General features: G+C 41.3%; 1 protein-coding gene across 2 annotated transcripts; it reads right to left on the reverse strand.

Moving 5' to 3' along the window:
• Window positions 1-634: 634 nt before the first annotated feature.
• Window positions 635-13,252, reverse strand: LOC136405607 (GTPase IMAP family member 7-like). Of its 2 annotated transcripts, none has more exons than XM_066385107.1 (2): window positions 13,172-13,252; window positions 635-2,066 (listed from the first exon to the last, which is right to left on the reverse strand). In XM_066385107.1, exon 2 carries the CDS (start codon window positions 2,023-2,025, stop codon window positions 1,174-1,176), a length of 852 nt encoding a protein of 283 aa, XP_066241204.1. In that variant the 5' UTR covers window positions 2,026-2,066; window positions 13,172-13,252; the 3' UTR covers window positions 635-1,173. The 2 variants fall into 2 exon arrangements, with proteins under 2 accessions (XP_066241204.1, XP_066241205.1); XM_066385108.1 differs by having other exon boundaries at window positions 13,157-13,245.
• Between the last annotated feature and the right edge of the window lie 3,376 nt (window positions 13,253-16,628).

Here is a 16,628-nt window from a genome sequence, read left to right on the forward strand (position 1 = left end):
GCAAGGGCTAAGCCTCCTGTGGAAGACACAGAGCTTGGATATGAATCCTGTCTCCTTAACTTGCTACAAGTAAATAAAACTCCCTTGTGACAACCACGTCTCCTTCTTGAATAGAACAACCCAAGTGTGAACCCACTGAGTTTGTTAACAATGAGATCCACATAGATCAATCCTGGGACAAAGAGCTAAGGTGAAGGAGAAAAAGTATAGATCTGCAGAAGAAGATAAAAATATTTGGCATAGAAGAGTTTTAAATTATTCTCAGGGCCATTTTAACTTAGGATGGTGCCTTCAAAAAGAAAAGAGAAAAACAGAGAATTTAGCGACTTCCAGACCTGCATGGACTGCACACCATCTTGCTGGAGAAGCCAGCTGCTTCCCTAACAAAGCACTCAGAGATGCGAACTGAAATCATGTGCATCACCAGTGGCACTAACACTTGACATGTGCAGGAGTTCTTATTTAAATCTTCCTAAATCGAGTCTAAGAATTCAATGAAATATTATTGCCGGAATATGCCCATTGTGTAACTTCTTAAGTTTGCTGGCATCGCGGGGATGGGTGGGGAACGAGTTGGGAAGATGCTCCAGATTAGCGATCACTAAGTAACAAACAACTGAAAACAAGTATTTATTTTCACACGAATCTGGGATCAGGGCAGGACAGAGTGGGGCAGCTCCTCTTTGCTCTCTGCAGCTCCATCTGCAGCGCTCAGTTGGCAGCCGGAGAACCCACGTCCATGTTGCCTCCTGTGCACAGCGGCCACGTAGGCTCTGCTGGCTGATGTAAGAGCAGTGGGGGGAGTGCGCCAGAGACAACAAGGTCTCTTCATGGGGTCCCTCCATGGGCCAAGAGGGCTTCCTCACAACATGGTGGCCAAGTTCCAAGGGCAAGCACCCCAAGAGAGCAAGGAGGCATTTTCCCTAACACAACCTTAGAAGTCACAACCGCCTACTATTAATAAAAGCAATCCCAAAGCACACTGAATTTAAAGGAAAGGATATAGACTCCACAGAAAGAGTAAAAAGCTCAGATTACAAGAAGAATAGGTAGGATAGGATAGTGTTATGGCCGTCTTCAGAAAATACAACCTACCATGTTAAGAAATCATAGTAAATTTAGAAGAAGAAAAAATAAAATCTATTTATTTCCAAAAAATGCATGCCATACTTTTTAAAGAATAGTGCAAAAACCTCTTAACATTTCTTTAAATATATTTCTTCTAGCTTCTTTACTTATATTTTTAATGCGTTCATCATATTTTATCTTTAGAAATTTTATTTTTTCCTCCTTTTCCTGCTGTGATATATATTGTTCTTCTACTAGTTTAATTTCCTTCTTTAATTGCTCAGCATAGATTACCTTCAAGTCCTCTACCTGACATCTCAGCTTTTCCTCTATGCCCTTATAGTTGGCATTGGAGAAGTGAGTCCCCCCATTCTCCTGCACCATCTCTTCTATCAGCTCCACCAGCTCCTGCACTTGACCTTCCTTCTCAGCCTCGTCTGCACTTGGGCTGTTATTAAAGGCACAGCAGCGGTTCCCACACTCCTGAATGATGTTTCTTAGATCCACATCTGCCTCTTCTATAAACTCACTCAGCTGCTGACCCTCCAACATATCTTTGCGTGTGAACAAGATGATCATGTACTTCATGGCTGCCTTCCCAAAGATGTGCTTGATCAATGCAATTGTTTTATAGTCTTCCTCTGTGAAGCGGCCCAGCTGCAGAACCAGGATGATGGCATGAGGCCCAGGGCGGGAGAAGAGGACACACAGGCTGATCTCCTCACAGGTGGTCATCAGTGTCTCCTTAGTGTCAAAGAGGCCTGGGGTGTCCACGACAAGAAGGTTTTTCCCCTTCCAGTTGTGTGTTCCTGTCTGACACGTCTTGGTAACAGCTTGGGCAGAAATTTTAGAAGCAAATTCTTTTCTCCCAAGAATGGTGTTTGCTGTCGCACTTTTCCCATTTCCTGTTTTTCCCACCAGGACAATCCTCAGAGTGTTGTCCTGATGACCAGCCATGTTCGTGTCAAGAGGCTCTGGGATGTAGGTGCCCACAAGACCTTAATGCAGGGAAGGAGAGGGGGAAGGGTTAACTTAGGTAAGAGGGCACCATTCCTAAACCTCTTTTCTTCATTATTTCCTCCCTGAAAATGTGCAATAGTCTATGACATTGAACCCAGTGAGAGCAGAGGGATGACACAGCTCAGTCACTGTGGAAGAAATAATAAAGTAGAGTTTTCCCACAAAGGAGCACAAGGTTTGGGTACTTTCACAGGGGAACTCAACTAACCCTTAAACATTTGATCATATCATTGCTAAGCTGATCCTGCTCATATAAAAAAGAATAGAAACTTACAATTATCTCAATGAATGAAGTATAATATTGATCCCAAAAGCTAACAAAGATTTCAGCAATAAATAAAGCTACAGACAGGTCTCATTTGGAAATATTAATACCAAAATCTTAAATAATTTATTGGACATCAAAAAATGTACTGCACCATGATTAAGCCTGACTTATTTTAGAAATACTAGGATGGTTCAAAATGAGAAAATTGGTTATTACAACACATCTCACATTAATAGATGAAGAAGAAAATTACCTAGATGCTGAAAAGACAATTGCACAAATTCAGCACTGACTCGTGTTGAAAGCGTTTCATAAGACTGAAATCAATGGATACTTTTCTAACACAATTTTATATAACCTAAATTAAAGTTTTCTTGCCACCAATCTTTTTTTTATGCTGGTGATAAATAGTAAGTTAGAAAGTTAAATAGTGGATCATAAAGTTAAAACAACAGGTTATAAAGTTCGTTTGAATGAAGAAAAAAGAAAATAATCCAGCACCATCGAGAAAAAGAAGAAGGTTGGACTAGCTCTACCAGGAGTCACACATTGTAGTTTCTGTAATTACATCAGTATGACGGCGCATGAATGGAGAGATCAGTAAAATGAAAACAGAAAATTCTAAAATATACCACATTAATCATATTATATGTACTTATATTCACTTCAATTGCATTATGTTACAGACTTTGTAAAGCAGCATCTCACATCCATAAGGAGAAAGACGGTTAGTAGAGTGACTGTGGGGTAACTGTGGAACCACATAAAGATTTGCTTTTAGGTGTTGGTTGACTAAGAGTTATGATGAGAGGAATAAGAGGGAAACAGAAAAATGGGGGGACAAATTAAAAAATTACTATTGTATTTAGTGGAACAAGAACTAGATAAAATGGAGAGCTAGGGATGGGAGCACTGCTAGTGAGTTAAAAAGGTGAAGTAAAAATCCCCCCAAAATGCCACAAACATAAGTTTGAGTCCCAGATAAGATAATTTGTTTGTTATTGAGGTTTGAATGAGAGGAGATGTAAAGGAGAAAGGAAGAAACTAATATAGAAGGAGAAAAGAAAGAGAGAGAGATGGCACCCATGCCTCACACCATTCAACTGCCATGTAGATTAGATGTTTACATGTAAAAACTAATCCATATAAATAATAAAAAATTTAAAAACCATGGTTAATCTCCTTGTAAGCTGGGGTTAGGAAAGATATTTCTAAGATTTGAAATAGAAGGAGGAAAAGACTGGTAAGTGTGATTACATTAAAAAATCACACATGGATGATGTCAGAGTAATGGCGGGGTAGGAAGCGATACCGATAAATCTCCCCAAAAACTCAACAAGATCTTCAACCAGAAACAGAAAAACCTATCCTTGGAGCCTCCAGATGTTTCGCAATACACCCGAAGGTATGTTCGAGCAAAAAAATTGGCTAAATATATAACCAAACCCCGAAGGAAATAGGGAGTAAGAAATGCTCCGCCTTCCTCACTAACCTAAACAGGGCGGCTTTCACTGGGAACTGTGAATATAGAAACTGAGGCGGGCAAAGGGGGTGAATAGATCCAGGCCGCGGCACAAACGACCGAACCAGGCTGTGGCACAGAGATCCAAGCCGAGGAAAAACTGTTCCTGTGGCAACCCGGGCAATACAAGCTAATACTCGCGCCAAACCCAGACAAAGAAAGACAAGCGGGGCAGCCATTTTCCCCAATCCCCTGGTCGGCGCGCGCAGATAGTGGGCGAGAAATTCCTTCCAAAGCCCCGGGAGTGGGCGCCCGTGTTGTCCCACAGAGAGGCAGAGTCAGAGGCCTTTGTGCGGGCTAAAAGTGGAATCTCTGAACAGCCCCAATGCTCTGGGAAAGCCGTGCATGGGAGGGAGTGAGAACTAATTCCAATGGTGGAACTTTTCCGTGCTGGTGGGGGTTTCACTCAGAGGGAAACGCGGCCGGCCTGATATCCTGGTCTGTGCACGCAAATAGTGAGCGAGAGATTCCTCCAAGTGCCTCGGCAGTGCACGCCCGTGTTATTGCACAGAGGGGCAGAGTCAGGGGCCTTTGTGTGGGCCAAAGCGGAATCTCGGGCCACCCCAGCGCCTTACAAAAGCCGCGCATGGGGACGGAGCGAAAGCCAATTCCAACGCTGGAACTTTTACATGCGGTTGGGGGTTTCACTCAAAGTGTGAGACTGCTGGTCTGATATCCTGGTCTGCATGAGCAGATAGTGAGCGAGAGTTTCCTCCAAGCGCCCCAGGAGTGGGCGCCCGCCTGTGTTACCGGACAGAGTGGCAGAGCCAGAGGTCTTTGAGTGGGTGGAAGCCCCGCCTGATTATGCTAGCAGCTCTGACTGACTGAGCCTTACCCAGAGCCCTGTGCTGAGTGGAAATAGAGTGGGGAGTTGCCAGCTCTTTGAGCCTCTTACTATCCAGGCAGAGGCAGTGCAACCCCATAGCTGGATTATCAGGCTACTAATTGAGGAAGGAAAGACTAGGAGAAAGGCTCCAGGAACACGGACTCTCTCACTGGTGGAGCCCATAAATGCTAATGAGCCTTGACTGCCAACAAGACTAAAGCACTGGCCCTGGCCGGTTGGCTCAGCGGTAGAGCGTCGGCCTAGCGTGCGGAGGACCCGGGTTCGATTCCCGGCCAGGGCACACAGGAGAAGCGCCCATTTGCTTCTCCACCCCTCCGCCGCGCTTTCCTCTCTGTCTCTCTCTTCCCCTCCCGCAGCCAAGGCTCCATTGGAGCAAAGATGGCCCGGGCGCTGGGGATGGCTCTGTGGCCTCTGCCTCAGGCGCTGGAGTGGCTCTGGTCGCAACATGGCGACGCCCAGGATGGGCAGAGCATCGCCCCCTGGTGGGCAGAGCGTCGCCCCTGGTGGGCGTGCCGGGTGGATCCCGGTCGGGCGCATGCGGGAGTCTGTCTGACTGTCTCTCCCCGTTTCCAGCTTCAGAAAAATGAAAAAAAAAAAAAAAAAAAAAAAAAAAAAGATTAAAAAAAAAAAAAAAAAGACTAAAGCACAATACATGACATCGCCATAGAGAATTATCAACTGCAAACCTCTACCTGAAGGTGCCAAAGGGGCAGAACCTGGGATACAGAGTCACCGACCAGGAAGAGGGAGAGAAAAGAAAAAGCAAGAAGATAACCTCTCAAAATCAAGAATAATCTGCAGACTTTATAACCTATCACATTTTACTATATTTGTTCATTTGTTTCTCTTATCTTCATTCTTGATATTTTTTTTTCCTCCTCCAATGTGGCCGATTAACTCTCTGCCGGTCTTATTCTCTCCTCTCCTTGAACTACACTACGCATAAGTGTTACATCTCCCGTTATCTTTTCTTTCCTCTTCCTTTCTCTCTATGAGGGTTGCACTCCAAAACCCTTAACTCTCTCTCTCTCTCTCTCCTCTTTTTTCTTTTTTCTTCTTTTAGTGGTTCCCTCTTTTTTTCTCTCTCTCTCTTTCTTTTCTCCTTCTATATTAGTTTCTTCCTTTCTCCTTTACATCTCCTCTCATTCAAACCTCAATAACAAACAAATTATCTTATCTGGGACTCAAACTTATGTTTGTGGCATTTTGGGGGGTTTTTACTTCACCTTTTTAACTCACTAGCAGTGCTCCCATCCCTGGCTCTCCATTTTATCTAGTTCTTGTTCCACTAAATACAATAGTAATTTTTTAATTTGTTCCCCCATTTTTCTGTTTCCCTCTTATTCCTCTCATCATAACTCTTAGTCAACCAACACCTAAAAGCAAATCATTTTATTCTTGACCCAAATTTTTTCCTTATTTGCTTTTTGTGGGTCCATACCCCCTTCTTTTTTCTTTCTTTCTTTTTTTTTTTTTTTTTTTTTTTTTTTGCCCCTTTATGACTTTTCCCCAATTCAGGCCCTCCATTACAGGCATTGTTTGTTATTATTCACAGTTCACCACAAGATTTTCTCAAGAAAGAAAGAGAGGAGAGGAAAAAAGGAGGGGGGAATAACTTCATTTTTTTTTAATTTTTATTTTATTTTATTTTTCTTTATTTCATTATTAATTTTTTTTTAAAAAAACCAACTCTTTTAGATTTTTTATTTTTTTAAACTTTTTATTCTTTATTAAATCTCATTAATACTATCAACAAAACCACCCTCAGATGCCATTAAGGAAGAGAAAATTGAATATCATGGATACAAAAGAAAGAGAGGTAACACAGCTAGATGAGGTAAAATCTATGGAGAAAAAATTTAATATATTGGAAACCTTGGAGCTAAATGACAGAGAATTCAAGATACAAATCCTAAATATCCTCCAAGATATACAAGAAAACACAGAAAGGCAATTTAAGGAGCTCAGAAAACAACTCAATGAACACAAAGAATATATTTCCAAGGAAATTGAAACTAAAAACAAGTCAAACAGAGATGAAAAACTCAATTCACGAGCTGAAAAACAAGGTAACAAGCTTAGCTAATAGAACAGGTCAGATAGAAGAGAGAATTAGTGAAATAGAAGACAAGCAACTTGAGGTAAAACAGAGAGAAGAAGAAAGAGACTCAAAAATAAAAATAAAAATGAGATAGCCCTACAAGAATTATCTGACTCCATCAAAAAGAATAACATAAGAATAATAGGTATATCAGAGGGAGAAAAGGGAGAAAATGGAATGGAGAACATACTCAAATAAATAATAGATGAGAACTTCCCAAGCCTGTGGAAAGAACTAAAGCCTCAAATTCAAGAAGCAAACAGAACTCCGAGTTTTCTTAACCCCAACAAACCTACTCCAAGGCATATCATAATGAAACTGGCACAAACCAATGGCAAAGAAAAAATTCTCAAGGCAGCCAGGGAAAAGAAGAATACAATATATAAAGGAAGGCCCATTAGATTATTATCAGATTCCTCAGCAGAAACTCTACAAGCTAGAAGAGAGTGGACCCCAATATTTAAAGTCCTGAAAGAGAGGAACTTTCAGCCACAAATACTATACCCATCAAAGCTATCCTTCAAATATGAAGGAGAAATAAAAACATTCACAGATACAGAAAAGATGAGGGAATTTATCATCAAAAAACCCCCACTCCAGGAATTACTAAAGTGGGTTCTCCAATCAGATACAAAGAACAAAAAAAAACAAAGCCACAAGTAAAAGCTCCAAGAAGAACACAATAAAACCAAATTTAAACTGTGACAACAACAAAAAGAAAGGGGGGGAGAAGATGGAGATAAACAGTAGCAAAGGATGATGGAGTATAAAAGTACTCACAAAATAGTTCGCTACAATGAACAGAGTAGGAACCCTTTTCATTACTTAAAGGTAACCACCATTGAAAAAACCACCACATAAGCACATGAGATAAAAAAGATAGCAACAGAGGAAAGATGTATGGAATACAACCAAATAAAAACAAAAGATAGAAAAACAAAAGAGAAGGATCAAACAAGAAACAAAACTAACAGAAAGCAATATATAAAATGGCAATAGGGAACTCACAAGTGTCAATAATTACACTAAATGTAAACAGATTAAACTCACCAATAAAAAGGCACAGAGTAGCAGAATGGATCAAAAAAGAAAATCCAACTGTATGCTGCCTACAAGAAACTCATCTAAGTAACAAGGATAAAAACAAATTCAAAGTGAAAGGCTGGAAAACAATACTCCAAGCAAATAACATCCACAAAAAAGCAGGCGTAGCAATACTCATATCTGATAATGCTGACTACAAGACAGCAAAAGTACTCAGAGACAAAAAGGGGCATTTCATAATGGCTAAGAGGACACTGAATCAAGAAGACATAACAATTCTTAATATATATGCACCAAACCAAAGAGCATCAAAATATATAAGACAGCTACTTATTGACCTTAAAACAAAAACTGACAAAAATACAATCATACTTGGAGACCTCAATACACCGCTGACAGCTCTAGATCGGTCATCCAAACAGAGAATCAACAAAGACATAGTGGCCTTAAACAAAACACTAGAGCACCTGGATATGATAGACATCTACAGGATATTTCATCTCAAAGTGACTGAGTATACATTTTTCTCCAGTGTACATGGATCATTCTCAAGAATTGACCATATGTTGGGCCACAAAAACAACATCAGCAAATTCAGAAAAATCAAAGTTGTACCAAGCATATTTTCTGATCATAAAGCCTTGAAACTAGAATTCAACTGCAAAAAAGAGGAAAAAAATCCCACAAAAATGTGAAAACTAAACAACATACTTTTAAAAAATGAATGGGTCAAAGAAGAAATAAGTGCAGAGATCAAAAGATATATACAGACTAATGAAAATGACAATACGACATACCAGGATCTATGGGATGCAGTAAAAGCAGTGATAAGAGTGAAGTTCATATCACTTCAGGCATATATGAACAAACAAGAGAGAGCCCAAGTGAACCACTTAACTTCACACCTTAAGGAACTAGAAAAAGAAGAACAGAGACAACCCAAAACCAGCCGAAGAAAGGAGATAATAAAAATCAGAGCAGAAATAAATGAAATAGAGAACAGAAAAACTATAGAAAAAATTAATAGAACAAGGAGTTGGTTCTTTGAAAAGATCAACAAAATTGACAAACCATTGGCAAGACATACCAAGGAAAAAAGAGAAAGAACTCATATAAACAAAATCCAAAATGAAAGAGGAGAAATCACCACGGACACCGTAAATATACAAAGAATTATTGTGTAATACTATGAAAAACTTTATGCCACTAAATTCAACAACCTAGAAGAAATGGATAAATTCCTAGAACCATACAACCTTCCTAGACTGAGTCAAGAAGAAGCAGAAAGCCTAAACAGACATATTAGTAGAGAAGAAATAGAAAAAACCATTAAAAACCTCCCCAAAAATAAAAGTCCAGGCCCTGATGGCTATATCAGCGAATTTTATCAAACATTCAAAGAAGACTTGGTTCCTATTCTACTGAAAGTCTTCCAAAAAAATTGAAGAAGAAGCAATACTTCCAAACACATTTTATGAGGCCAACATAACCCTCATACCAAAACCAGGCAAGGATGGCACAAAAAAAGAAAACTACAGACCAATATCTGTAATGAATACAGATGCTAAAATACTAAACAAAATACTAGCAAATCAAATACAACAACATATTAAAAAAATAATACAGCATGATCAAGTGGAATTCATCCCAGAATCTCAAGGATGGTTCAACATACATAAAACGGTTAACGTAATACACCATATCAACAAAACAAAGAACAAAAACCACATGGTCTTATCAGCAGATGCAGAAAAGGCTTTTGATAAAATACAACACAATTTTATGTTTAAGACTCTCAACAAAATGGGTATAGAAGGAATATATCTCAACATAATAAAGGCCATATATGATAAACCATCAGCTAACATCATATTAAATGGCACTAAACTGAAGGCTTTCCCCCTTAAATCAGGAACAAAACAGGGTTGTCCACTCTCTCCACTCTTATTTAAAGTGGTACTAGAGGTTCTAGCCAGAGCAATCAGACAAGACAAAGAAATAAAAGGCATCCATATCGGAAAAGAAGAAGTAAAGGTATCACTTTTTGCAGATGATATGATCCTATACATCGAAAACCCCAAAGAATCCACAAAAAGACTACTAGAAACAATAAGCCAATACAGTAAGGTCACAGGATACAAAATTAACATACAGAAGTCAATAGCCTTTCTATATGCCAACAGTGAAACAATTGAGAACGAACTCAAAAGAATAATCCCCTTCACGATTGCAACAAAAAAAATAAAATACTTTGGAATAAACATAACAAAGTATGTAAAGGACTTATATAATGAAAACAATAAACCATTGTTAAGGGAAATCAAAAAAGATATAATGAGATGGAAGAATATACCTTGTTCTTGGTTAGGAAGAATAAATATAATCAAGATGGCCATATTACCCAAAGCAATATACAAATTTAATGCAATTCCCATAAAAATTCCAATGACATTTTTTAAAGAAATAAAGCAAAAAATCATCAGATTTATATGGAACTATAAAAAAAAACCAAATAGCCAAAGCAATCCTAAGGAAAAAGAATGAAGCTGGGGGCATTACAATACCTGACTTCAAACTATATTATAGGGCCACGACAATCAAAACAGCATGATATTGGCAGAAAAATAGACACTCAGACCAATGGAACAGAATAGAAAGTCCAGAAATAAAACCACCTATATATAGTCAAATAATTTTTGATAAAGGGGCCAACAACACACAATGGAGAAAAGAAAACCTCTTCAACAAATGGTGTTGGGAAAACTGGAAAGCCACATGCAAAAGAATGAAACTGGACTACAGTTTGTCCCCCTGTACTAAAATTAACTCAAAATGGATCAAAGATCTAAACATAAGACCTGAAACAATTAAGTACATAGAAGAAGACATAGGTTCTCAACTCATGGACCTGGGCTTTAAAGAGCATTTTATGAATTTGACTCCACAAGCAAGAGAAGTGAAGGCATAAATCAATGAATGGGACTACATCAGACTAAGAAGTTTTTGCTCAGCAAGAGAAACTGATAACAAAATAAACAGAAAGCCAACTAAATGGGAAATGATATTTTCAAACAACAGCTCAGATAAGGGCCTAATATCCAAAATATACAAAGAACTCCTAAAACTCAACAACAAACAAACAATCCAATAAAAAAATGGGAAGAGGACATGAACAGACACTTCTCCCAGGAAGAAGTATAAATGGCCAACAGATATATGAAAAGATGCTCATCTTCTTTAGTTATTAGAGAAATGCAAATCAAAACTGCAATGAGATACCACCTCACACCTGTTCGATTAGCTATTATTAACAAGACAGGTAATAGCAAATGTTGGAGAGGCTGTGGAGAAAAAGGAACCCTCATACACTGTTGGTGGGAATGTTAAAGTAGTACAACCATTATGGAAGAAAGTATGGTGGTTCCTCAAAAAACTGAAAATAGAACTACCTTATGACCCAGCAATCCCTCTACTGGGTATATACCCCAAAAACTCAGAAACATTGATACGTAAAGACACATGCAGCCCCATGTTCATTGCAGCATTGTTCACAGTGGCCAGGACATGGAAACAACCAAAAAGCCCATCAATAGATGACTGGATAAAGAAGATGTGGCACATAAACACTATGGAATACTACTCAGCCATAAGAAATGATGACATCGGATCATTTACAGCAAAATGGTGGGATCTTGATAACATGATACGAAGCGAAATAAGTAAATCAGAAAAAACTAGGAACTGCATTATTCCATACGTAGGTGGGACATAAAAGTGAAACTAAGAGACATTGATAGGAGTGTGGTGGTTGGGGGGGGAGGGAGAGGGAAGGGGGGAGGGGGAGGGGCACAAAGAAAACAAGATAGAAGGTGACAGAGGACAATCTGACTTTGGGTGATGGGTATCCAACATAATTGAACGACAAGATAAGCTGGACTTGTTATCTTTGAATATATATATCCTGATTTATTGATGTCGCCCCATTAAAAAATTAAATTATTTTTAAAAAAATCACACATAAGACAAATATACAGTGACAGAAAATGACTTGACTTTGGGTGCTGGGCACACAACACAATCAACTGTTCAAACACTATAGAGCTGTTCACCTGAAAGCTATATATTCCTATTGATCAATATCTTGTTATATTTAATTTTTTAAATAAAAATTTTTAAAAAGACCCTAGTTTTTAAGATTGAAAAAGAATTTTCTCACTTTTTAAATGAGGACATTGATGTGTTCTCGAAATGCTGAGACACTTTCCCAAGGTCACAGCGTTAACAGGTACTGGGCAGAGCAGAAACCCAATTACAAGTCTGTCTGACCAGCACATCCCTCCTAACCACTGCACACAGCGCCTCTTCCTGGTCTTCTCAGGCCCATGAGTCTAAAATCCCATCGAAGCAGAGATAGATCAAGAGAGGGCAGGGAAGAGGGTCCACACTCTTGCTGAGTGAAGGACCGGTAGGAAGCCTATACGTAGGGAGTTCACAGGAGGGTTTCTCATGCACTGTTTCTCCAGAATGGCCAGTCCTCCCCCAGGGCACCCCCTCTCCACCTTATATGTCATACTACTGCGGTCACAGTCTCTCTGCTAAATCATGGAAAGGATTCAGCAAACCGCATTCTAGATGTCCTCTGCCATCAGAGCTAAGGGTACCCCCTGGAGAGTCCCTGCTCACGCTGGGATCTGGCTTCTTCTTCAGTCAGAAGAGGGGTTTAGACTCGGTTATCTCTAAATTGTCTTTGAGCTGTATAAATCTGCTTTGGGGACACTAATATCCTATCAAGGAAACAGGAAGGCTAATCAGGCAGCCCTGTCACAACAGCAAATGCATGTGATGCACCAGTCAGCATGCATTTGTCCTGTTAAGTATGAGATGTGCCCTGGCTGGGAGTGCTGTTGGTTGGAGCATTGCCCATATATGCTAAGGTTCCACGTTTGATCCTGGTCAGGGACATACAAGAATCAACAAATGAATGCATAAATAAGTGGAACAACAAATCAATGATTTCCCCCCTTTGTCTGTGTATATCTCTTTCACTCTCTCTCTCTCTCCCCTTCTTTCTAAAATCAATAAAAATGTAATAATAAATATATACACATGAGACTTATGACACTGTGCTATTAACACTCCTTACTCCCGTCCCGGCCTTTTGCCATGGCCACCCTGACAGCATCTCCCTGCTGCACTGCGAGCCAGTCCCTGGTCCCTTCCCGGACTAGACCCACCCCTGCTCACTCCCCGGACCTCTTGCCCTCACAGCTCTGTCCTCAAGGCTACCTCAGCGAGGCTCACCATCTATTGAACAGGTTGACGAGCTCTCAGGTTTTCTCCAAAGTAGCCCTCTGAGCTGGTGCTTATGCTTTAACTGTGAGGGAGAGGAAAGTATTTTCACCGCCCAAACCACTGAGCTGGGGAGCTCAGAGTGGGTGGGGCCTGTGGGTGACAGTTTGCCTTTAAAGAGACAGAAATATTATTGTCCCATAACCTGCTGGCTGCTTCAGTTTTACCAAGTTGAAACCTTTTTCTCCGTGTGCCTGCTCTGGCACTGAGATTTCTAAAGCTACAGTTGGTGTTTGAGTTATATGGTGGTTTCAAGAAACCCTTATTAATGACCTCTCTTTTTTTTTTTTTTTTTTTAGTGAGAGAGAGAGGGACAGGCACTGACAGACAGACAGGAAGGGAGAAAGATGAAAAGCAAAAAGCATCAACTCATACTTGCAGCAAATTAGTTGCTCATTCACTGCTTTCTCATATGCGCTCTGACTAGGGGAGCTACAGCCAAACCACTGACCCCTTGCTCAAGCCAGCAAATTTGGGCTCAAGCCAGCAACCTCAGGGTTTTGCACCTGGAAAATTACCTTAGTCTTGCCCAGAAAGCCAGTCACAGTGTCTGGTTGTGTTCCTGGTACAGTGGGAGACCACAGGGGATTCTGGGAGAAGAGAGTTGGGCCTGTGACTTTGTGTAACCTTGGGGTGCTTGCTAGTGATTATATTATATGGGATTTGGTTGTGGTCTTTCAGGAGGGTCTCAAGTTACTGATTTAGACATTAACAAAACTCAAGTATGAATCCAAAGGCATCTAAACTATTAATACCCAGGGTAAAAGAGGAAGAGGAGGCTGGAGAAAAGTCTTCCAGTGATCACACAGCTTCTCTGGTTATTCCCACAGGGCTCTTGCAAGCTTGAAAGTCAGCATGACCAACAAGGCAGCACACACCCTTCCCTCCCGCCCTCCTACTGTCTCCCACCTCAGGCCAGACAGGCAGCTTATCCGAGATTTACCCAGCGGCTGGATCAACAGGCTCTCGAGACTTTTCAGGTGAGAGGCAGGCTGTCACAGTGGTCACAGTTGACATGATGTTCTAGTTTTCTGTTGCATCATCATAAAAATATTGAATGTATTATACATTTTGGTCCACTAGATTGAGAAATCTGATCAGTCAGTGCTTAAGCTTGAGGGTGTCTACGAAGAGGACCAGATGCAGCCGGAAGCAGTGGACCATAGGGTAAGTATTCATGGACGGAAGCAGCTAGCTCTGGAAATAATGGTGTTAATGACCTTATCATTGGACCAGTTATTGGTGTGAAGAACTTATCTCACCCTGAATGACCCTAGGTAATAGTTTTTTAACTTCCAATAAAGGACCAAGTATGTAATTTGCAAGAGTTGGGCTCAAAAGGAAAATATCAGACATTTTTGATCAAAAATAATGGAGGAGTTTAAGATGATATTATAGAGCATTGAACCAAGCTGGGGCCCTGCCAAGCACAGGGCCCTGAGCAGCCCTGAGTCATACACCTGTGAAGCTCACCATGACCAGGAATCTCACACAACCCCTCTGTCCTCTTCTCCACCTTTTCTCCTGCTCCCTCATGTTTCATCCTCACAATCACCCAGAGGTTGCCCCTTCTGCATTCCTGCACATTTACCAGAAAATGGCCTTCCCACCCCCACCTCACACCTGCCCCCGGGGGACCACTGAACCCTCAGTGATGAGCAAGGGGGTGAGTTTCTCAGAGAGACATTCTGATCCCTTCCTGGCCCCATTTCTCAGCAACCTCTCGCAGCCCAGGGCTCCCAAGACCTCCAGCCCCCCACTGCATCTGCTCTGTCTTGACCCTTTTTGACCTCAGACCCTTTACAGAAGAATTTAGTGGTCGTCAACAATTTACACACCCCACAACAAGATTTTTAAATTGTGGTTTTTTTGATAGAGACAGAGGAAACAAAGGGTTCCTGAACTCTTCAGGGAAACGGGCAGACCACCAGGCTGGTGTGAGCTCAGTGGGCCCTGAGACCCGCCCTGCCTGAGAGTGTGCCCAGGCCCCCGGGCAAGAGAGAGCTCACACTCCCACAGAAGACCAAATGCACACAAAGAGGGACCAATTCTACAAATGCTCACAGACACAGCCCGCAGTGTGCTGGTTACCAGCGGGACAGAGGGGAGGAGGCCATAAGGGTAAAAGGGGTCAAATATATGGTGACTGCAGATGACCTGACTATGGGTGGTGGGCACACAATGCAATGTACAGATAATATATATATCATGCAACTGTGTAATCGAAACCTATACAATGCTATTAATCAATGTCACCCCGATAAATTTAATTTAAAAAGAGAATAAATAGTATTATGTAAAAATTATAGGAGGGCACCATCCCTTAAAAATAATACAATACAAGCTTTCATGCATTAAAATACACAGAACATGGCCCTGGCCGGTTGGCTCAGCAGTAGAGCATTGGTCGGGCGTGTGGAAGTCCCAGGTTCAATCCCCAGTCAGGGCACACTGGAGAAATGACCATCTGCCTCTCTCTCCTCCCTCTCCCCCTTCACCTTTCCTTCCTCTTCCCCTTTTCCCTCTCTCTCTCTCTCTCTCTCTCTCTCTCTCTCTCTCATTCTCTCAAGCAGCCATGGCAAGAACAGTTTGAGCAATTTGGCCCCAGGTGCTGAGGATATCACCAGGCGCTGAAATAGCTCGGTTGCTGAGCAAAGGAGCATTGGCCCCGGATGGGCAGAGTATCCCCCTGAGAGGGCTTGCCAGGTGGATCCCATTTGGGACACAGGTGGGAATCTGTCTGCTTGCCTTCCCACCTCTCACTTAATAAAAAAATTTTTAAAAATTGTAAGCAAATCTCAAACTCGGCCCCTGAGATGACAGGAAGGATGAGGCCAAACACTGCAGAACAAGAAGAACCCCACAAAACATCTTTTCTCGGCCAACATGCTGAGACAGAGAGGGAACCTGAAATAATCAAACAACTGAGAGAACAAGCAGCAGCCAGCACACAGCTAGGAAACCCAGATGGAGAAAATTAAAAAGACGGCCCTTTCCTGCAGCTAGAAGATTTTGAATTGAGTCATTTAAAGAGTTGTAAACAACAAATTGGATACCATAGGCCCTGGACAGTGGCTCAGTGGATAGAGCCAGGGCCAGCCACTTGAGTTTTTAGAATGCCAGATTCCCCCTTCACGTGGAGTTGGGGCAGTTCACCTGCTACTCCTGCTGCTCCTGCTGCCTGCATAGGGTGGGGTGCAATAATCCCCCATTGCTCCCGGGGCCTCAGCACCTCCATGGCCTCCAGAAGGAGGACTTAGAGTGTTTAAAAGACTCATTCCCTCATTTCCACTTCTGAATTGTACTGTCTGGCAGGGAGTGACATCTCTCCCCCTGTTTGAACCATCAATTTAGATCCTGTCTGAGTAGAATCTTTGCTCTGTAACAATGTGAAAGCTTGTCCATAAGA

The sequence above is a fragment of the Saccopteryx leptura genome, chromosome 5 (assembly GCF_036850995.1).
Source record: "Saccopteryx leptura isolate mSacLep1 chromosome 5, mSacLep1_pri_phased_curated, whole genome shotgun sequence".
Lineage (NCBI taxonomy): Eukaryota > Metazoa > Chordata > Mammalia > Chiroptera > Emballonuridae > Saccopteryx > Saccopteryx leptura.